The sequence below is a fragment of the Panulirus ornatus genome, chromosome 36 (assembly GCF_036320965.1).
Source record: "Panulirus ornatus isolate Po-2019 chromosome 36, ASM3632096v1, whole genome shotgun sequence".
Classification (NCBI taxonomy): domain Eukaryota; kingdom Metazoa; phylum Arthropoda; class Malacostraca; order Decapoda; family Palinuridae; genus Panulirus; species Panulirus ornatus.
Genome location: NC_092259.1, coordinates 9308525 through 9326433, shown reverse-complemented (window position 1 = coordinate 9326433; position 17909 = coordinate 9308525). Strand labels below are relative to the sequence as shown.

Below are 17909 nucleotides of genomic sequence, written 5' to 3'. Positions count from 1 at the left end.
TAGTTTTCAAGTTCATTCTCATACAGTTTGGCCTCACAGAGACCAGTTTCATGAAATGAGTTTTTGTGCTTGACATACAGACTGATCTAATAACATTTTTTGTAAATTGCAAATAGTTAATTTCAGTATGGCTTGCATTTTTTTAATTTGTTCGTGTGGGAATACAGCTGATGTTGAATTTGATTGGCAGACTGGAAAAAGGTAGATACCTGAGTGTAAGCTGTGAAAAATATTGTGATCACAAACTGAGCAACATTGTCCTCAGATGTACTTTTAGAAGTTGTGTTGATTTACACTTTTTCAAGATTGTGAGAAGCAGGTAGGTAAGGTGGCTCTCATGTATTGGTTTTACTCCAAGTAATCTACCCATTCATCATAGAACTCGCTGCTGAAAGTTTTAAAGTACCATTAGTACTTGATTCATGAAAGGTCTTTGGGATGCTCCTTCAGATCTTAGGTACGGCAAAGAAGTTAACAACTGAAATGTTTCAAGGTCCCCTGCATGCTTTCAAATTATTAATCAAACTGCTGTTTTTATTATTACTGTAATGATGAAAGTCCAAATTTTCCTTACAGAAAACAGGCTGTTAAAGAGTAGGGCTTGTACCAAACATGAATGTAGTAGATTTTAACAATGTTTTTGTAATGAGAAAAAAAAAATGATTCATCGGACTGTTGTGTATAAGGACGGAACATAACTAAGCATATTGGGTTAAATTGAGTATTGTTAAATTAAACTGAACATGGAGGACTTACAGTTAGCATGCTTAGGTTTAGAGAGAGGATGATTTATAGCCACATAGGGGATTAATGACAAAAGCAATGAATATAGTGAACAAATGGTAAGCATGGTGGATATATAATGAGCATAGTCAACTTACAGATAGCATAGCAGGTTAAATATGAGTAAGGTACACTTATACTGGAGATAGTGAACTAACAGTGGCTGTGGAAGACATATAGAGTGGGCATGCAGGACAAGTAGACAAAGTGTTCTTAGTGGATAGACTGTAATAATGATGGGTTTGTAGCTAATATATGTATGTAGTGAGTAAGTGACCTTAAGAATAGGTCGGTATACTTCGGGAGAGCATGATAGGCTTATGCTGAGCACAGTGGATCTTATTAGCAAAATGATGATGAAGCTGAAATGAGAAATAGGTTATCTGATAGGAACAAGAACACAGAAGTTACCCAAATTGTTTTAAGCTAATGTGTATGTTGATATCATATGAAACACGGTGAATGATAAATTTACAGACACTGAATAATCTGGGAATCTCATCAAATGCAGTTATTTACATATTTGCTCGGTATGGTGAAACTTTATGGCTCCTCATGTTCTCCTAAGGTTGTGTACGGACTTTCGTGGTTTAGTGGCTAGCGTTTCTGATAATGAGTCAACTATATTATCAATTCCGCATGAGTTCGAATTCTTATCATGGTACTTGGCCTACAGCTGACCCAGGTGTTCATCCTCCGTTCGAAGGTGGTTAATTAGTAGGTATCTAGCTTAACTTGGGGTGGGTGTGTGTGCATACATGCCCAAGAGTAAAGACATATTTTTTTTTTTTTTTCATACTATTCGCTATTTCCCGCGATAGCGAGGTAGCGTTAAGAACAGAGGACTGGGCCTTTGAGGGAATATCCTCACCTGGCCCTCTTCTCTGTTCCTTCTTTTGGAAAAAAAAAAAGACATGATATATATATATATATATTTTTTTTTTTTTTTTTATACTTTGGCGCTGTCTCCCGCGTTTGCGAGGTAGCGCAAGGAAACAGACGAAAGAAATGGCCCAACCCCCCCCCCATACACATGTATATACATACGTCCACACACGCAAATATACATATCTACACAGCTTTCCATGGTTTACCCCAGACGCTTCACATGCCTTGATTCAATCCACTGACAGCACGTCAACCCCGGTATACCACATCGCTCCAATTCACTCTATTCCTTGCCCTCCTTTCACCCTCCTGCATGTTCAGGCCCCGATCACACAAAATCTTTTTCACTCCATCTTTCCACCTCCAATTTGGTCTCCCTCTTCTCCTTGCTCCCTCCACCTCCGACACATATATCCTCTTGGTCAATCTTTCCTCACTCATCCTCTCCATGTGCCCAAACCACTTCAAAACACCCTCTTCTGCTCTCTCAACCACGCTCTTTTTATTTCCACACATCTCTCTTACCCTTAAGTTACTCACTCGATCAAACCACCTCATACCACACATTGTCCTCAAACATCTCATTTCCAGCACATCCATCCTCCTGCGCACAACTCTATCCATAGCCCACGCCTCGCAACCATACAACATTGTTGGAACCACTATTCCTTCAAACATACCCATTTTTGCTTTCCGAGATAATGTTCTCGACTTCCACACATTCTTCAAGGCCCCCAGAATTTTCGCCCCCTCCCCCACCCTATGATCCACTTCGGCTTCCATGGTTCCATCCGCTGCCAGATCCACTCCCAGATATCTAAAACACTTCACTTCCTCCAGTTTTTCTCCGTTCAAACTCACCTCCCAATTGACTTGACCCTCAACCCTACTGTACCTAATAACCTTGCTCTTATTCACATTTACTCTTAACTTTCTTCTTCCACACACTTTACCAAACTCAGTCACCAGCTTCTGCAGTTTCTCACATGAATCAGCCACCAGCGCTGTATCATCAGCGAACAACAACTGACTCACTTCCCAAGCTCTCTCATCCCCAACAGACTTCATACTTGCCCCTCTTTCCAAAACTCTTGCATTTACCTCCCTAACAACCCCATCCATAAACAAATTAAACAACCATGGAGACATCACACACCCCTGCCGCAAACCTACATTCACTGAGAACCAATCACTTTCCTCTCTTCCTACACGTACACATGCCTTACATCCTCGATAAAAACTTTTCACTGCTTCTAACAACTTTCCTCCCACCCCATATATTCTTAATACCTTCCACAGAGCATCTCTATCAACTCTATCGTATGCCTTCTCCAGATCCATAAATGCTACATACAAATCCATTTGCTTTTCTAAGTATTTCTCACATACATTCTTCAAAGCAAACACCTGATCCACACATCCTCTACCACCTCTGAAACCACACTGCTCTTCCCCAATCTGATGCTCTGTACATGCCTTCACCCTCTCAATCAATACCCTCCCATATAATTTATATATATATATATATATATATATGTATATATATATATATATATATATATATATATATATATATATATTTTTTTTTTTTTTTTTTTTTTTTTCATACTATTCGCCATTTCCCGCATTAGCGAGGTAGCGCTAAGAACAGAGGACTGGGCCTTTGAGGGAATATCCTCACCTGGCCCCCTTCTCTGTTCCTTCTTTTGGAAAAAAAAAAAAAAAATATATATATATATTTCCCTGGGGATAGGGGAGAAAGAATGCTTCCCACGTATTCCCTGCGTGTCGTAGAAGGCGACTAAAAGGGAAGGGAGCGGGGGGCTGGAAATCCTCCCCTCTCTTTTTTTTTTTTTTTTTTTTTCCAAAAGAAGGAACAGAGAAGAGGTCCAGGTGAGGATATTCCCTCAAAGGCCCAGTCCTCTGTTCTTAACGCTACCTCGCTATCGCGGGAAATAGCGAATAGTATAAAATATATATATATATATATATATATATATATATATATATATATATATATATATATATATATATATATATATATATAAGTTAATAGATGGGGGCAATACGAGTATAAAAAAAATCTTGTAAAAAAAATCGCTGAGGAAATGGAAACAAATTTGATTTTTTTGCCACATGCCAATCGTTTAAGGGTTTTAAATTGAACATTCATGTAAAATCTACCTGGTATTAAAAGAAAATTCCTCTCTGCCTCGTTTTAAGCAATATGTTGTAACTTAGTCATTTATAAATCGTAGTAAATACAGGGGAAAAGTGAATAGAAATAGTAAAACATTTTGATAATCACACGAAAAAAAAATTGAAGATGATTTCCATTGTTTAGTGTGAAAGTCCACCGATATACATTAATATGTTTTGGAGTGATTGCTGTGCCAAGTCATGTTGGGATTTGAGACCCCGTAGAACATAAGTGATACAGAATGGTTTAGCAATCGTCGCAGAGGCGGCGCTAGTGTCACCAATTAATGGTAGAAGAGTTGGTGTGTGTTCCCTTGCTCCCTCCATATGTTACTCGGTCTGTGTAAATTCGTGCTTCTGTAAAAATCTTGACCATGGGGAAGAAGAAGGGAACTAAAACTGAAGCGTAAGTGAAATGAAATATGTTTGAGTGAGGCAGAGGCGGTAGTGCAAGTACATGTATGGTGACAGTCTGTCTCGCACACTAGGCCGGGCTACCCGCAATACAGTGACAAAATCAGCTAAGAACAGATACACATGACTATCATCCTCGTTTGTATTTAAGATCTGATCTAATATGGGTCATCTTACGTTCAGAGTCAAAGAATTCAGAAGATGAATAAGGTAGATCAGGTGTCATTAGGGAGAAAATTTCCCTTTCACATTGCCTCTTATTTATGGACATACTTGTCTGCGTACTTTCAGAAGTTTTAAGCTGATGAATGGGGGAATTTTAGATTGATGTTGAATTTTTCTGGAAAGTTACAGTTTAGGATCACAACAAAGTGGAAACGGATGAAAAGCATATTGCTGGACTATGTGTACTTGGGAAAAGTGATTTTTGACAAGAGGAACATGATGTGTTCCATATTTTTCTCTAATGATTGGTGATATAAAGTCTGTGATGAACGTGTAAAACGTGAGGGAAACATAACTGAAACACAAGCCTAAACCACTAGAACCTGCAAATACTTTACCTAACTTCACGTAAGGGCTAAGATTTACCTTAACTTTCTGTATCATACTTGAAATTTACCATAGACATTGTCATCATCTTCCTTTTCCCTATTGGTTGCATTCCCCTGTAGGAAGGAAATTCACTTAACTAACAGTAACTACACATAGGGAACAAATTTACAAGCAGCTGAATGCTAATGACATCATAACATTCACAGTTTCCAAAGTAACATCGAAAATATAGGTTGCTAGGGTAAGTTAGGCGAGGTGTTCACGTGTTCATTTTTTTTAAAGTGTTTCCCATTCTTTTACCTCATTTCCCAAATCATCATAACTCAGTCCTTTAAGAATGTCATAGATTTTATTTTGCTGTAACATCAGCATTAAGTGTAAAATGAGACTTAGGGAGAATGATTTGAAGCTTTTTTTCTCTCTCTCTCTCTAACGTATTGGTGATAATTAGGGTGATGATAGCAAGGGCTATGAATATCAGGAAGTAAATTGCCAGATTTGGTATTTATCAAAAATAGCTCTGGATATTTATTTTGTTTTGCAGTGGTAGGCAGCCTCAGTTTATTGACAGTGTTGTATGATAAACTGTTTTGTACTTTCTTATCTTGGTTTTGTACTTAGCACAGGAGACATGGCTTTACGAGTAGTTTTTTGTAATTTTTCATCATGTACACAATATGTTATGGAAACGACCAGAACTAATAAGAATTAAGCATTTCAAAACATTACTTACAGCTTTTATGTGTGAAATGAAATTATTCCCTACTTATCAGTTTTAAACAAAATATCGTGGAAGCTGAATTTGAATTGATCAGAATTAAGCTTTTCAAAAAATGAAATGGGGCTGGTATATAAATCGATCATAACTCCTTTTGATGCTTCTTATTTTACATTTGTTGATAAGTACTTGATCTTGCCTAAAAAAAATGCTAGGTCTGTTATAAGAATTCATGATGTAGATGTTCATATTTTAATACCTTTATTCATCCTTCTACTTTGTGCAGGAATGGAGATGTTGAGGATATATTAAATGACATTGAGCATTCTGCACCCAAAGAAACGGGCAGGAAATCTAAGAAGGGAAGGAGAAAAAATGAAGACTGGGAAGATGATATTTCCAGGGAATTGGCAGAAATGGCCCTTGCAGAATTTGGAGGAAAGGAGGAGGAGGCACCAGAAGAACCAGTTGAAAAGAAGAAAAAGGAAAAGGTTGGGTTTTTTCATTTGTCATATTTGATCCACATAAACTTACAAAACACAAATTTTCATTCAAAATATTGCTTCCATAGCTATTTGTCTTTTGTAATGGTTCAGCACAAGGGAAGTATCTTTTCACAAAATCATAATCCAGCAGAAATATTCTAATTTGCATTTTAATGCCGATTACTGATGAAAATGCAGCTCACTTTGATAAATGTAAGTTTCCTTTATGGCATGAGTTAGTAAAGTTAGTAAGCAATGAGATTTGAGAAAATGTTAGTTAGGGCCTGAGCATACAGAAAGGTGTGAAGCATGCATGGCATAGAGCAAACTAAAGCTATGTTATGCATGGGGCGACATGTCAGTGGGCTGAACCAGGTTGTATGAAGCTTGGTTGTGGATAGAGGACTTTGTTTTTGGTTCATTATACTTGACAGCTGAATAGTGGATTAGAGGAAATGATGCCATTCTTTGTCAGTTCCTAGCACTACCTTTATGTGGGAAATGTTGAATGAATATGAAAATATATGATTATTGTTATTAATAACATTATTATTATTGTGTGTGTTTTTGATGCAAGTAGTAGTAGTAGTAGTAGTAGTGCTTGTGGTAGTGTTGTTTGTTATTAATGTGGTTGTGGATGTGAGTGAATGAGGCCATTCTTCATCTTTTCCATGCATACCTTGTAATGTGGAAAAGGTGGAACAAGCATGGAAAATCATTATTATTATTATTATTATTATTATATTGCAGAAATCCAAAAAGTCTGCCAAAAGGGATTCCGATGAATCAGAAGACGAAATCATAATTAAACTTAAAGTGGGAGGAGGGTTTGCTGCCCTCATGGGTGATAGTGATGGTGATTTGATGGATGATGATGATGATGAGCCACTTGTGGAAGAGAAATCCAAAAGAGATAATAAGAAGAAGAAAAAGAAAGAGGAAGAAGAACCTTTGCGAGTTGTTGAAGAAGAAAAAGGAAAGAAAGGTAAGAAAAAGAAAGGGAGAAAGAAGGGTGCTGATGACGAAGAAGACTTAGATAAGATATTGGCTGAACTGGAATCTGAATATAGAGGAGAAAAACCAAAAGAGGAACCAAACAAAGTTGAAATAAAGGATGCAGAAATGCTAGTAGAACCAGCTGAAGAAGACGCAGGAAAGAAGAAGAAGAAGAAAAAGAAGGATCAAAGTGAGATATCTGTTGAAGTTGATGCTGCTCAGGATGAGGAAGTGCAACAAGATAAGGTAAATTTGCAGTGTAAGCTGAGGATCAGACATGAAAGATAGTTTAGGATTTCAGTTTTGCATGCAACTGTGTGGAATCATTTCTGTTAATTAAAAAGCAGTGGCATTTCTATTATCATCGTTAACCATTAGATACTGGTGAAGGGACAAATTATTATACTGAAATACAGTTGCTGACTAAGAGACATAGTTATCTTGTGTTTTTCTCTATTCTGTGTGGCATTTCCTCTGTATAAGGACTGACAGGCAGTCATTTTTCCCATATAGCAGTTCATAAGCATTTCTTATAGTACATAATCATTTCACATCACTCTTTACATATGGATACCAGGGCTTCATGTTGTTTTTCTCTATTCTGTGTAGCGTTTCTTCTGTATAAGGACTGACGGGCAGTCAGTTATCCCATATAGCAGTTCATAAGGATTTCCTATTGTACATAATCATTTCACATCACTCTTTACGCATGGATACCAGGGCTTCATGTATTTATATTAGTACTTGCTCTGTTGTTTTGCTTTGATTCTGGTGTCTGTCCCCACCTTATGCCACACTCCAAAAAGTCAGTCAGTCATTCATATTTAAGATAACTGATTTATTAAGAATCATTGGATGGACCTAGCAGTTAAGAGTTTCACATTCACAGTACCTGAAAGTTAAGCTTATGATGATGTATGCAAATTTTTATGTATTCCTTGAACCTCCTCAAAGAGGATCAATTCAGAAGATTGCAGTTCTTGAGATTACTGAATTATATGCATGTCCATTGATTATTAATTGTATGGACGGATGTTATTTAGGTTGTATGATTAACGTTTTATATAGATTTATTTCTACCAGCAGTCTCTCAAACAGGAATGTGACTCTTTTTCTGTACTCCCATTATTCCAGATAACAATTTTGTGGTTATTAGCACTGTAGAACGTTACTTATTGTATAGCACTATAGAAATACGCCAGTAAAGAAATATGCATATTGAAAGGTATTAAAACTTGTGATTTTTTTTCTTTTTATGCAAGGAGAGTTCTATTTTATATTCCACAAGCGGTGAAAGCTTGTAATTTCCAAGGCTGTGGCCTGCTTCAAGTATTTCATGGGATTTATTTTTCAATCAGCCTTCCTCTTCTCTGTTCACAAGAATTTTGTATTGCATCAGAGAAGCAGTAATAAAAACCCACCGAAAGTTAATTGATTTAAAGGGAACTGCTATGAACATTGAGGCCCTTGAGGTTCATATTACTTTCAGACATTTAAGCATTAAGATATATTTCACACTATTCTGTGACAGAAAAGTGGTTAAGAATTGAGGCATGTTGTTAGTGATCTCATGAGAAACCACTTAGATTTTCTTTAACAAAGTATTTCTTGTACAGGATGATGAAGAAAAGAAAGATGAAAGTAAAGCTAAGAAAAAAAAAAAGAAGGCAAAGGATGCACCAGAGACAGCAGCAAAGGTATTTAAGTAGTTTTTTGTAGTTAACATTTAAAGGGAAGAGTAATAGAAGTATTCTATCTTCCATATTCTATACTAGATGTATGAGAAGACTGAAAAGGGGTAATTTAAGTTGGAAACTTCAGCATTACAAATTCTAATGCCTCGAAAGATATTTCAAAGTGCTTGCACAGCATGCTTGTAGTTGCTAAGTCTTACAGATTCATATGGTAGAATTGAATTTTAGAGGATGAGAAATGTTAGCAAATGGAAACAGTGTATGCTTAAGGGTTGACAGATTTTGTGTACTGTATATGAAACAATCATTATAGCAGTTATGATTTAAGTAAGGAGTAGAGAGATGGAGTGGTGTGAAGAAAGAAACTGATTAAAGGATGCTTGAAATGTGGGAATCAGTGAGTCATAATGTTGCTAACATAGCGAGGTTGTGGGGTTGTGAAGAAAAAATCCAGTCAAATTTATAGCTCACAGCTTGTCACAAGAAAAAGTTTTTCTGCCAAAGTCATTTTTTTCCTTATTTTGACAGGTGGAGCCCATAATTGCAAAGGAAGATGCACCAGAACCTGAAGAGGAAGGTGATGGTAAGTTGCTGTTTGTGTATCTGTGTATTCAACTTCTCATACATTTACATGGTAAGGATGTAGTGGAAGAGTTCTGTAGGGAGGGAAAGGAGGAATGCATGCAATGGTATAAGCAGGGGAGGCATGTAAGGACAGAGATAAGTGGAGCCTTTTGCCATGGCCACTCTCTTTGTAGGAGTTCCTAGAGGGAACAGGCATCACAGATGTAGATAGATAGGATCAAATGTATGCAGCCTCTTAAGTTGTATCTTCACTTGATGGCAGTTGTGCATCCTTACTGATATAAGAACTTTTTTATTTTTCTCAAAAGTGATTTATTTTTGTGGCAGAGGCAAAGTATGCCTAAAGAGGAAGGTATCATAACAGGCAATCCTGGTGTTGCTGGTCTTTGCAGAGTTCCCAGGGAGAGAAGCATCTGGTCTTGTGCTGTGGGTTTGGGTTTTAAGATTGGCCAAAATGATACCTGTAGAACAGATAGAGGGAAAATAATGTCACAGAGCACCTCTAGAACAGATATAAGAAAATAATGTCACAGAGGCTTGTATAGGCATAGTTGAAGAGAGATAGTTGCAGGATGATTAACAATGAGAATTCTACTTCACCTGAAACAGAGGTACTGCTAGGTGTTCCTGAGATACATGAGTAGTACTCCTTTCAGGGGCAAGTATGTCCCTGTAAATGTGGAATATGTAAGCGCTTAGAAAAAAAAACAACAGCGGCAGTTTTATAGTACCCAATTCTTTTGGAAAGCAGAGTTTATGATTTCTGGAATTCATAAGAAATATTGGAAGACAAGGGAGCAAATGGGAACTTCAGTGAAGGGCGCAAATGGGGAGGTGATAACAAGTACTGGTGATGTGAGAAGGAGATGGAGTGAGTATTTTGAAGGTTTGTTGAATGTGTTTGATGATAGAGTGGCAGATATAGGGTGTTTTGGTCGAGGTGGTGTGCAAAGTGAGAGGGTTAGGGAAAATGATTTGGTAAACAGAGAAGAGGTAGTAAAAGCTTTGCGGAAGATGAAAGCCGGCAAGGCAGCAGGTTTGGATGGTATTGCAGTGGAATTTATTAAAAAAGGGGGTGACTGTATTATTGACTGGTTGGTAAGGTTATATAATGTATGTATGACTCATGGTGAGGTGCCTGAGGATTGGCGGAATGCGTGCATAGTGCCATTGTACAAAGGCAAAGGGGATAAGAGTGAGTGCTCAAATTACAGAGGTATAAGTTTGTTTAGTATTCTTGGTAAATTATATGGGAGGGTATTGATTGAGAGGGTGAAGGCATGTACAGAGCATCAGATTGGGGAAGAGCAGTGTGTTTTCAGAAGTGGTAGAGGATGTGTGGATCAGGTGTTTGCTTTGAAGAATGCATGTGAGAAATACTTAGAAAAGCAAATGGATTTGTATGTAGCATTTATGGATCTGGAGAAGGCATATGATAGAGTTGATAGAGATGCTCTGTGGAAGGTATTAAGAATATATGGTGTGGGAGGCAAGTTGTTAGAAGCAGTGAAAAGTTTTTATCGAGGATGTAAGGCATGTGTACGTGTAGGAAGAGAGGAAAGTGATTGGTTCTCAGTGAATGTAGGTTTGCGGCAGGGGTGTGTGATGTCTCCATGGTTGTCTAATTTGTTTATGGATGGGGTTGTTAGGGAGGTAAATGCAAGAGTTTTGGAAAGAGGGGCAAGTATGAAGTCTGTTGTGGATGAGAGAGCTTGGGAAGTGAGTCAGTTGTTGTTCGCTGATGATACAGCGCTAGTGGCTGATTCATGTGAGAAACTGCAGAAGCTGGTGACTGAGTTTGGTAAAGTGTGTGAAAGAAGAAAGTTAAGAGTAAATGTGAATAAGAGCAAGGTTATTAGGTACAGTAGGGTTGAGGGTCAAGTCAATTGGGAGGTAAGTTTTAATGGAGAAAAACTGGAGGAAGTGAAGTGTTTTAGATATCTGGGAGTGGATCTGGCAGCGGATGGAACCATGGAAGCGGAAGTGGATCATAGGGTGGGGGAGGGGGCGAAAATCCTGGGGGCCTTGAAGAATGTGTGGAAGTTGAGAACATTATCTCGGAAACAAAAATGGGTATGTTTGAAGGAATAGTGGTTCCAACAATGTTGTATGGTTGCGAGGCGTGGGCTATGGATAGAGTTGTGCGCAGGAGGATGGATGTGCTGGAAATGAGATGTTTGAGGACAATGTGTGGTGTGAGGTGGTTTGATCGAGTAAGTAACGTAAGGGTAAGAGAGATGTGTGGAAATAAAAAGAGCGTGGTTGAGAGAGCAGAAGAGGGTGTTTTGAAATGGTTTGGGCACATGGAGAGAATGAGTGAGGAAAGATTGACCAAGAGGATATATGTGTCGGAGGTGGAGGGAACAAGGAGAAGTGGGAGACCAAATTGGAGGTGGAAAGATGGAGTGAAAAAGATTTTGTGTGATCGGGGCCTGAACCTGCAGGAGGGTGAAAGGAGGGCAAGGAATAGAGTGAATTGGATCGATGTGGTATACCGGGGTTGACGTGCTGTCAGTGGATTGTGTAGGTATGTATACTTGCATGTGTGGACGTATGTACATACATGTGTATGGGGGTGGGTTGGGCCATTTCTTTCGTCTGTTTCCTTGCGCTACCTCGCAAACGCAGGAGACAGCGACAAAGCAAAAAAAAAAAAAAAATGGATATCTGTACTATTTTTATGTTATTGCAGGGTTGTATTGTTTGGAAATTTGATTCTTTGAAGTGAGTTAGAATTAGAAGCAGATTTTTGGGTAAATCTTTGTTTTTATTTTGCTTGTACAAAATAAGGGAAAAAATTGCCTTATTACTCCTAGCATTCATATCCATGTCTGCATGTGCATTTACACCTTGGTTGAGTATTAGATCTAAGTTCAGTTCTTAGTTACTACATCATATTCAGGCATACACCTTGACCATTTAACTTACTAGTTCCTCAGAAATAACCCTTTTTTTTTTTCATATGTCTATATCTTACATTTTTTAAGAAACTACCCAGGAAAGTGGTATATTTTCTTTGGTAGTGTGGGATGATATTGCATGGAAAGGTAGGGCCTGGGTAGGGAACAAACATTCTCCTTCCTATGTAGATACATGGTTGAAATGTTTTTTCAAGCATGGTTTCCCACTATTCATATGTATTCACATATTTTTTACCAAATTGGAGGTGGAAGAATGGAGTGTGTGTGTGTGTGTATATGAGTGGATAGGCAATTCTTCTTTGTCTGTTTCCTGTTGCTACCTCGCTGATGCAGGAATTGGCAATCAAGTATAATATGATATGATATAGTAAGTGATATATGTATTTTTTACATGAGCGTACTTCTGTATATTACACGATATTCTGTATTTCCATATTATCTACATTGACAGAACATTATTTACATTGGTGAAGAAACAAATTCTTTTCTTCAAAATGTATATACTAAAAGTACATAGAGAGTTTGTTTTATTCTGAAAGTGACTGTAATAGTGGCTATGTAAATGTGGCATCATGCTAGGATAACATATTTGCACATACTGTGGATTTGTGGGTAACTGAGTTGCATGATATTTCTCTAGGTTTAGCCAGCTGCATTTCTTGGCTCCCCTATTGATGTCTCCCCACCCTGCCAAGACACATATGGAAGGCTGTGAAATATTCATTATATAAAAGTATCCCCTATCCCTGGGGATAGGGGATTAAGAATACTTCCCACGTATTCCCTGTGTGTCGTAGAAGGCGACTAAAAGGGGAGGGAGCGGGGGGCTGGAAATCCTCCCCTCTCGTTTTTTTTTTTTTTTTTAATTTTCCAACAGAAGGAACAGAGTGGGGCCAGGTGAGGATATTCCATAAAAGGCCCGGTCCTCTGTTCTTAACGCTGCCTCGCTAACGCGGGAAATGGCGAATAGTTTAAAAGAAAAGTAAATAGAAAATACATGCAGGAGGATGAAAGGTGTGTATGGGATAGAGTGAATTGGAATGATGTAATATACAGGGTCAGTGTGCTGTCATTGAGCTGAACTAGGGTATGTGAAATGGTCAGGATAAACCATGGAAAAGTCTGTGGGGCCTGGTTTTGGATAGGGAGCTATGGTTTTGGGGCATTACACATGACAGCTAGAGAACGGATGTAAGTGAATGTGGCCTTTCTTCTGTTATTGTTGCTACCTTGGTAATGTGGGAAATGGCAGTCAGTTATGAAAGGAAGAAACTTCAGTAAGAAAGACCTGTGTCAACATATAAGGCTAGAGCTTTGTAACACACTACTATTAGATTCATTATGGACCACCCAGTGGAGAAATGCAAAAGCTCATTTGAGTTTCATTTACTTGTTACCTCTGATCAGCTAGACTGTATTGGGGGCCATATTCCTGTGTGGGCTGTTGTTTAGAGCACCAACATCAACACTGTAACTTGAACCCAGAAAGAGCTGTAGAGGTGGAGACAAATTTCTTAAATTGACCTGAATATTCAAAGCATCTGATTTCATCCTTACATCTTGGTTTCCACCTTTTCCTTTTTCCCTCTACTTCTGAAATGTATACCCTCTTGGTCATCGCTCGTGTTCAGACTATTTTAGGACACTCTTTAGAGGTCTCTCATATGTATTCCTTTTGCTACCACACAGAAATTACTCTAGCTCATTTAGTATAATAAAGAGTTGAAGGAAGGAAAATATGCATCATTTACAGTGGTTCTTGCGTTAGAGCAGTGGAATGAATATACATACCTATGTTCAGGTGAGGGTAACATCAAGAAGAAAAAGAAGAAGAAGAAGGGAGAAAAGGATGAGGAGGAGGATCCAAAGGCCAAGAAGTCTAAACCTAACAAGAAAATGTTAGCAGCTATGAAAGAAATCCTTGCTAAACAAAAGGAGCAAGAAGAAAAATTGAAAGCTGAAGAAGAGGAGAGAATAAGAAGGGAAGAAGAAAGGGTAAGAAGAATCATTAGTTGCAATAGTTATATAATTTCAGTTTGCTTGATTTTAGATTCTGTTTTCCTGGCAAAAAAGTATCATAATTTGGCTTTTTAAGATTTACAGTTTTGAGATTGTCAGTTTTAATTTCACTTAGGCATCAGAGATACAAACATTGAATTTAACAGGTGCTGATAGTTCAACAAGGTTTTACACAACTGTGAATCTAGCAGGTGCTGATTCTTTCACATGGTTTTGAGTGCTGAATCTGTATATGCCTGTTCCCTTATGGAATTCCATCAAGGCGGTAGCCATGGCAATTAGAGTTTCCATAGCTAATGAACTCCATTGCTTCTTCTTAGCCTTTAGTGCCTCACCCTTAACAGGCCACTGGCAGAGGGTCAGTCTACTATAGTATTTGCAGAGACTCCTTCCTTATGTTCCTACTGACTGCTACTACCTAATAGTCCACCCTAAATGTTCCTACCTATTACTAATATCTATTGCCAAAAGGCAGGGCTAGCACATAGCACTCACCACAAGAAATGTAGGCTGCAAAGAATGAGTTGTGTGACTTAAGTGTTGTGTGTTACAGGGAGAGAGATTTTGTATGTGGACAGAATGCCAGAAGTCTACGTGTAGGTGAGGCAGAAAGAAAAGACAGCTGCCTGGGTAAGAGGAGTGCAGCTTGAATCCTCACTGTTAATTCAGTTGGGAAGGATGAAAGTAAAGGAGAATTTATTTTGTGTTGATATATATGGAAAAGGCATATGAATGGACTTTATATAAAGGAAGGATTGTTGACCTTTTTCAGTAATAAAGAATGGGAAAAGAAGTCATGCATAGTTCAAGACAGTAGGAAAACAGTTGTTGTTTTAAGGCTGAGCTTAGGGAAACCAACTTGATGTAACATGTTCAGATGGTAGCTCATTATTTTGTAGTGATGGGTTCAGTAGGATGTGTATGATTTGATATTTGTTTGGGATGATAAAAGAATAGTGGGAGTTTTGTAAAATTATTCTGTGTATGTATTCTGCATATATATCTGATGTTCATGCCCTTCAGAAGCTTTCATCAAAGGGGTGGCCATGGCAAAAATGTCTTTGTAGCCCTTATAGATTTCTTTTTTTATAATCCTTAAAAATGGAAACAACATAAGAAGATGTGTGGACCAGGTGTTTGCTTTGAAAAATATGTTCAGGAAATACCTAGAGAAAGAGAAGGACTTGTATAAGGCATATAGGGATGACAGAGTTAGTTTGTGGAAGGTTCCATGAATATATGTTGTGGAAGAGTTTGCACCAGGGTGTAGTGAAGATGACCTTTGACCAGTCGCATTGAAGTGAAGTTAAAGGCCAGTGATGTCTTGATTTTATGGAATGGCTCTGCACTTGATTTATCTTGTCTAAAGCTTAAGCTAATTTTCTTGGATCACATTGGTGTAAAGGTAGGAAATATTGCTTTGGATTTTAAAAGGCCATTGCTGATATGTTTGTACCATTATTTTTAGCTCCGAAAGATAGAAGAAGAGAAAAGATTAGAACAGGAGAAGAAGGAACACAAGAAACAGAAGGAGAAAGAACGAAAAGAAAGACTTAAAGCACAGGGAAAGTTATTAACAGCAAAACAGAAGCAAGATTTGCGAAGGGCACAGGGTCTCTTAGAGCACTTAAAGGTAAGTTAAAAGAAATTGATAGTCATTCTCTATTTAGTAGTCAGTATCTGGATATTATTCTTTTTGAAAATTTGTGTTTAATTTTTCTGCTATAGCACTAAAGCCTTAATCTCCCATGGTTTGGAGACCATACTTTTGCCTTAACATCTGTTTTACACGCTTTTTTTTTGCAAACAGCCTTTGCATATGATATGACTTTTCTTTTTACTAAGATCATTTGCATATTTTAAGTTTGCTTAAGGAAGGTTGTTTAACAGGTACAGAAGGAATATTTCAGAGCTATTCACTAATCCAGATATTTCTCTTATAATTGATTCATTCATCCAGGCCCAGGGAGTTAGTTTGCCAGAGGTTGGGGAGAAGCGACCTCGCCCAGGAACCAGAGTTAAGCCCAAGAAAGTTAAAAAGGAAGAAAAGCCAGAAGAACAGGGTAAGCATAAATAACAGTTGAGTAAACCTTCCCAGAGCTGGCTTGTATGAGGGAGGGCCTTTGTTTTAATGGGGTTTATACCAGTCTGCAGTATAGGACTGTTGCTTTGCTTGATATACATAAATGACATGCTAGAGGAGTTGGATTCCTACCTGAATATGTTTGAAGATGATGCCACGATAAAAAGAATTAAAAAGTGAGATGGTTAGCATCAGCTTATAAGGTGACTTTGACAAAATCCCAAGTCAGTTCTGTAAATGATGGTTGAAATTCAATCCAAGTACATGCAAAGTATTAAAGATGGGCCAGAGTGAAAGGTCTTAGTACATATATAGTCAAGCAGAGAATAAGCTGCAGGAATTGATGTGTGGAAAGGACTAGGAAATCAATACTGTACCTAGTCTTTTGCCAAAGCTTCTGCTGTGGGAAATAGCAAAGTAGATAAATTTTACTGGCAAATATCACAGTAGCATTCATATTTATGGATTAGGAAATATTCAGCAAAACTAGAATATGATTCACAAGTTTGGTCACTATCCTGAACCATTTTGATGTGCAGTTGATTTATTCAGTCTCCCAATGTGCAGAAAGTAGCTAAACTTTTTATGTAGAAAAAGTGCCTAGAAATTAGTGTAGGAAATACTATCAACCAGATTAGCTAGTCCTGTGCATGCATTTGCATAAGTTTCATTTGATTCTTTTTTTCATTCATATGATTAGGTGTAGAGAAAGTATCAAAACCATTGCTTCTTTTAAGAAGAAGTAAGCTTTTGTAGCTTAAGAAAAATACAGTATTCATGAGATTGGCCAGTCCTAAGTAGGGGTGTTCTGGGTAGGGGATGGGTGCCACAGACTTGGAGAGTTCCTAGAAAAGGCACGCAAACACTCATCATGGTCACAAGTGGGTTACTGAGGCCTCCAGGTAGCTCCAGTGAGTCATCCTTTGTTTGTGTTGCCATCCAGTGGAGCCTACAATGTATGCAGAATTCAACTTATGGTGGGAAGTTACTCGTGTGGGTTGACATCAACATCACCCTGCTGTGTAACACAAGGTTCTGTTCTGGGATCTTGATTCATCTCAGTCTTTGTAAATGACTTGCCTAGAGGTGTGAACTCTTGACTTGAATGTGTTTGGAGATCTAGGTAACATTCTCTCTTTCCACACATTTTTCGTCAATCCCAGAACCTTTGCCCCAACCCCACCCTATGACTCTCTTCCACTTCCATCATGGTTCCATTTGCTGAAGCTGGGGTTAGTGATGCTGTTTCCTATTGGGCTGGGTAACACCAGGAATGGATGGGGGCAAGCAAGTGTGGATATGTGCATGCATATATGTGTGTATGTAAATGGGCATTTATGTATATATATGTGTGTGTGAGTAGATGAGCCATTCTTTGTCTGTTTCCTTGCGCTACCTCGCTGACGGGGGAAACAGCGATATTGTATAATGGATAGATAAATGTATGGGGCATGGATGTTTCATTTCGGTACATTACACATTGCAGATAGAGACTGAGTGTGAATGAATGTGGCCTTTTTTGTCTTTTGCTGACACTACCTTGCTGGAGGGGGGATGCTGTTTCATGTG

The 17909-nt window shown here is 38.2% G+C and overlaps 1 protein-coding gene across 1 annotated transcript in view; it reads left to right on the top strand.

Annotated features, from left to right (window-relative positions):
• Positions 1-4122: 4122 nt before the first annotated feature.
• The window catches only part of eIF5B (eukaryotic translation initiation factor 5B), a 36434-nt gene continuing 22647 nt past the window's right edge, over positions 4123-17909 (top strand). Inside the window, exons 1-8 of the mRNA XM_071683300.1 lie at positions 4123-4276; positions 5844-6048; positions 6793-7284; positions 8655-8735; positions 9261-9315; positions 14040-14233; positions 15726-15890; positions 16218-16320. Coding sequence (XP_071539401.1) covers positions 4245-4276; positions 5844-6048; positions 6793-7284; positions 8655-8735; positions 9261-9315; positions 14040-14233; positions 15726-15890; positions 16218-16320 — 1327 coding nt within the window. The 5' untranslated portion in view covers positions 4123-4244. The remainder of the gene's footprint in view (positions 4277-5843; positions 6049-6792; positions 7285-8654; positions 8736-9260; positions 9316-14039; positions 14234-15725; positions 15891-16217; positions 16321-17909) is intronic.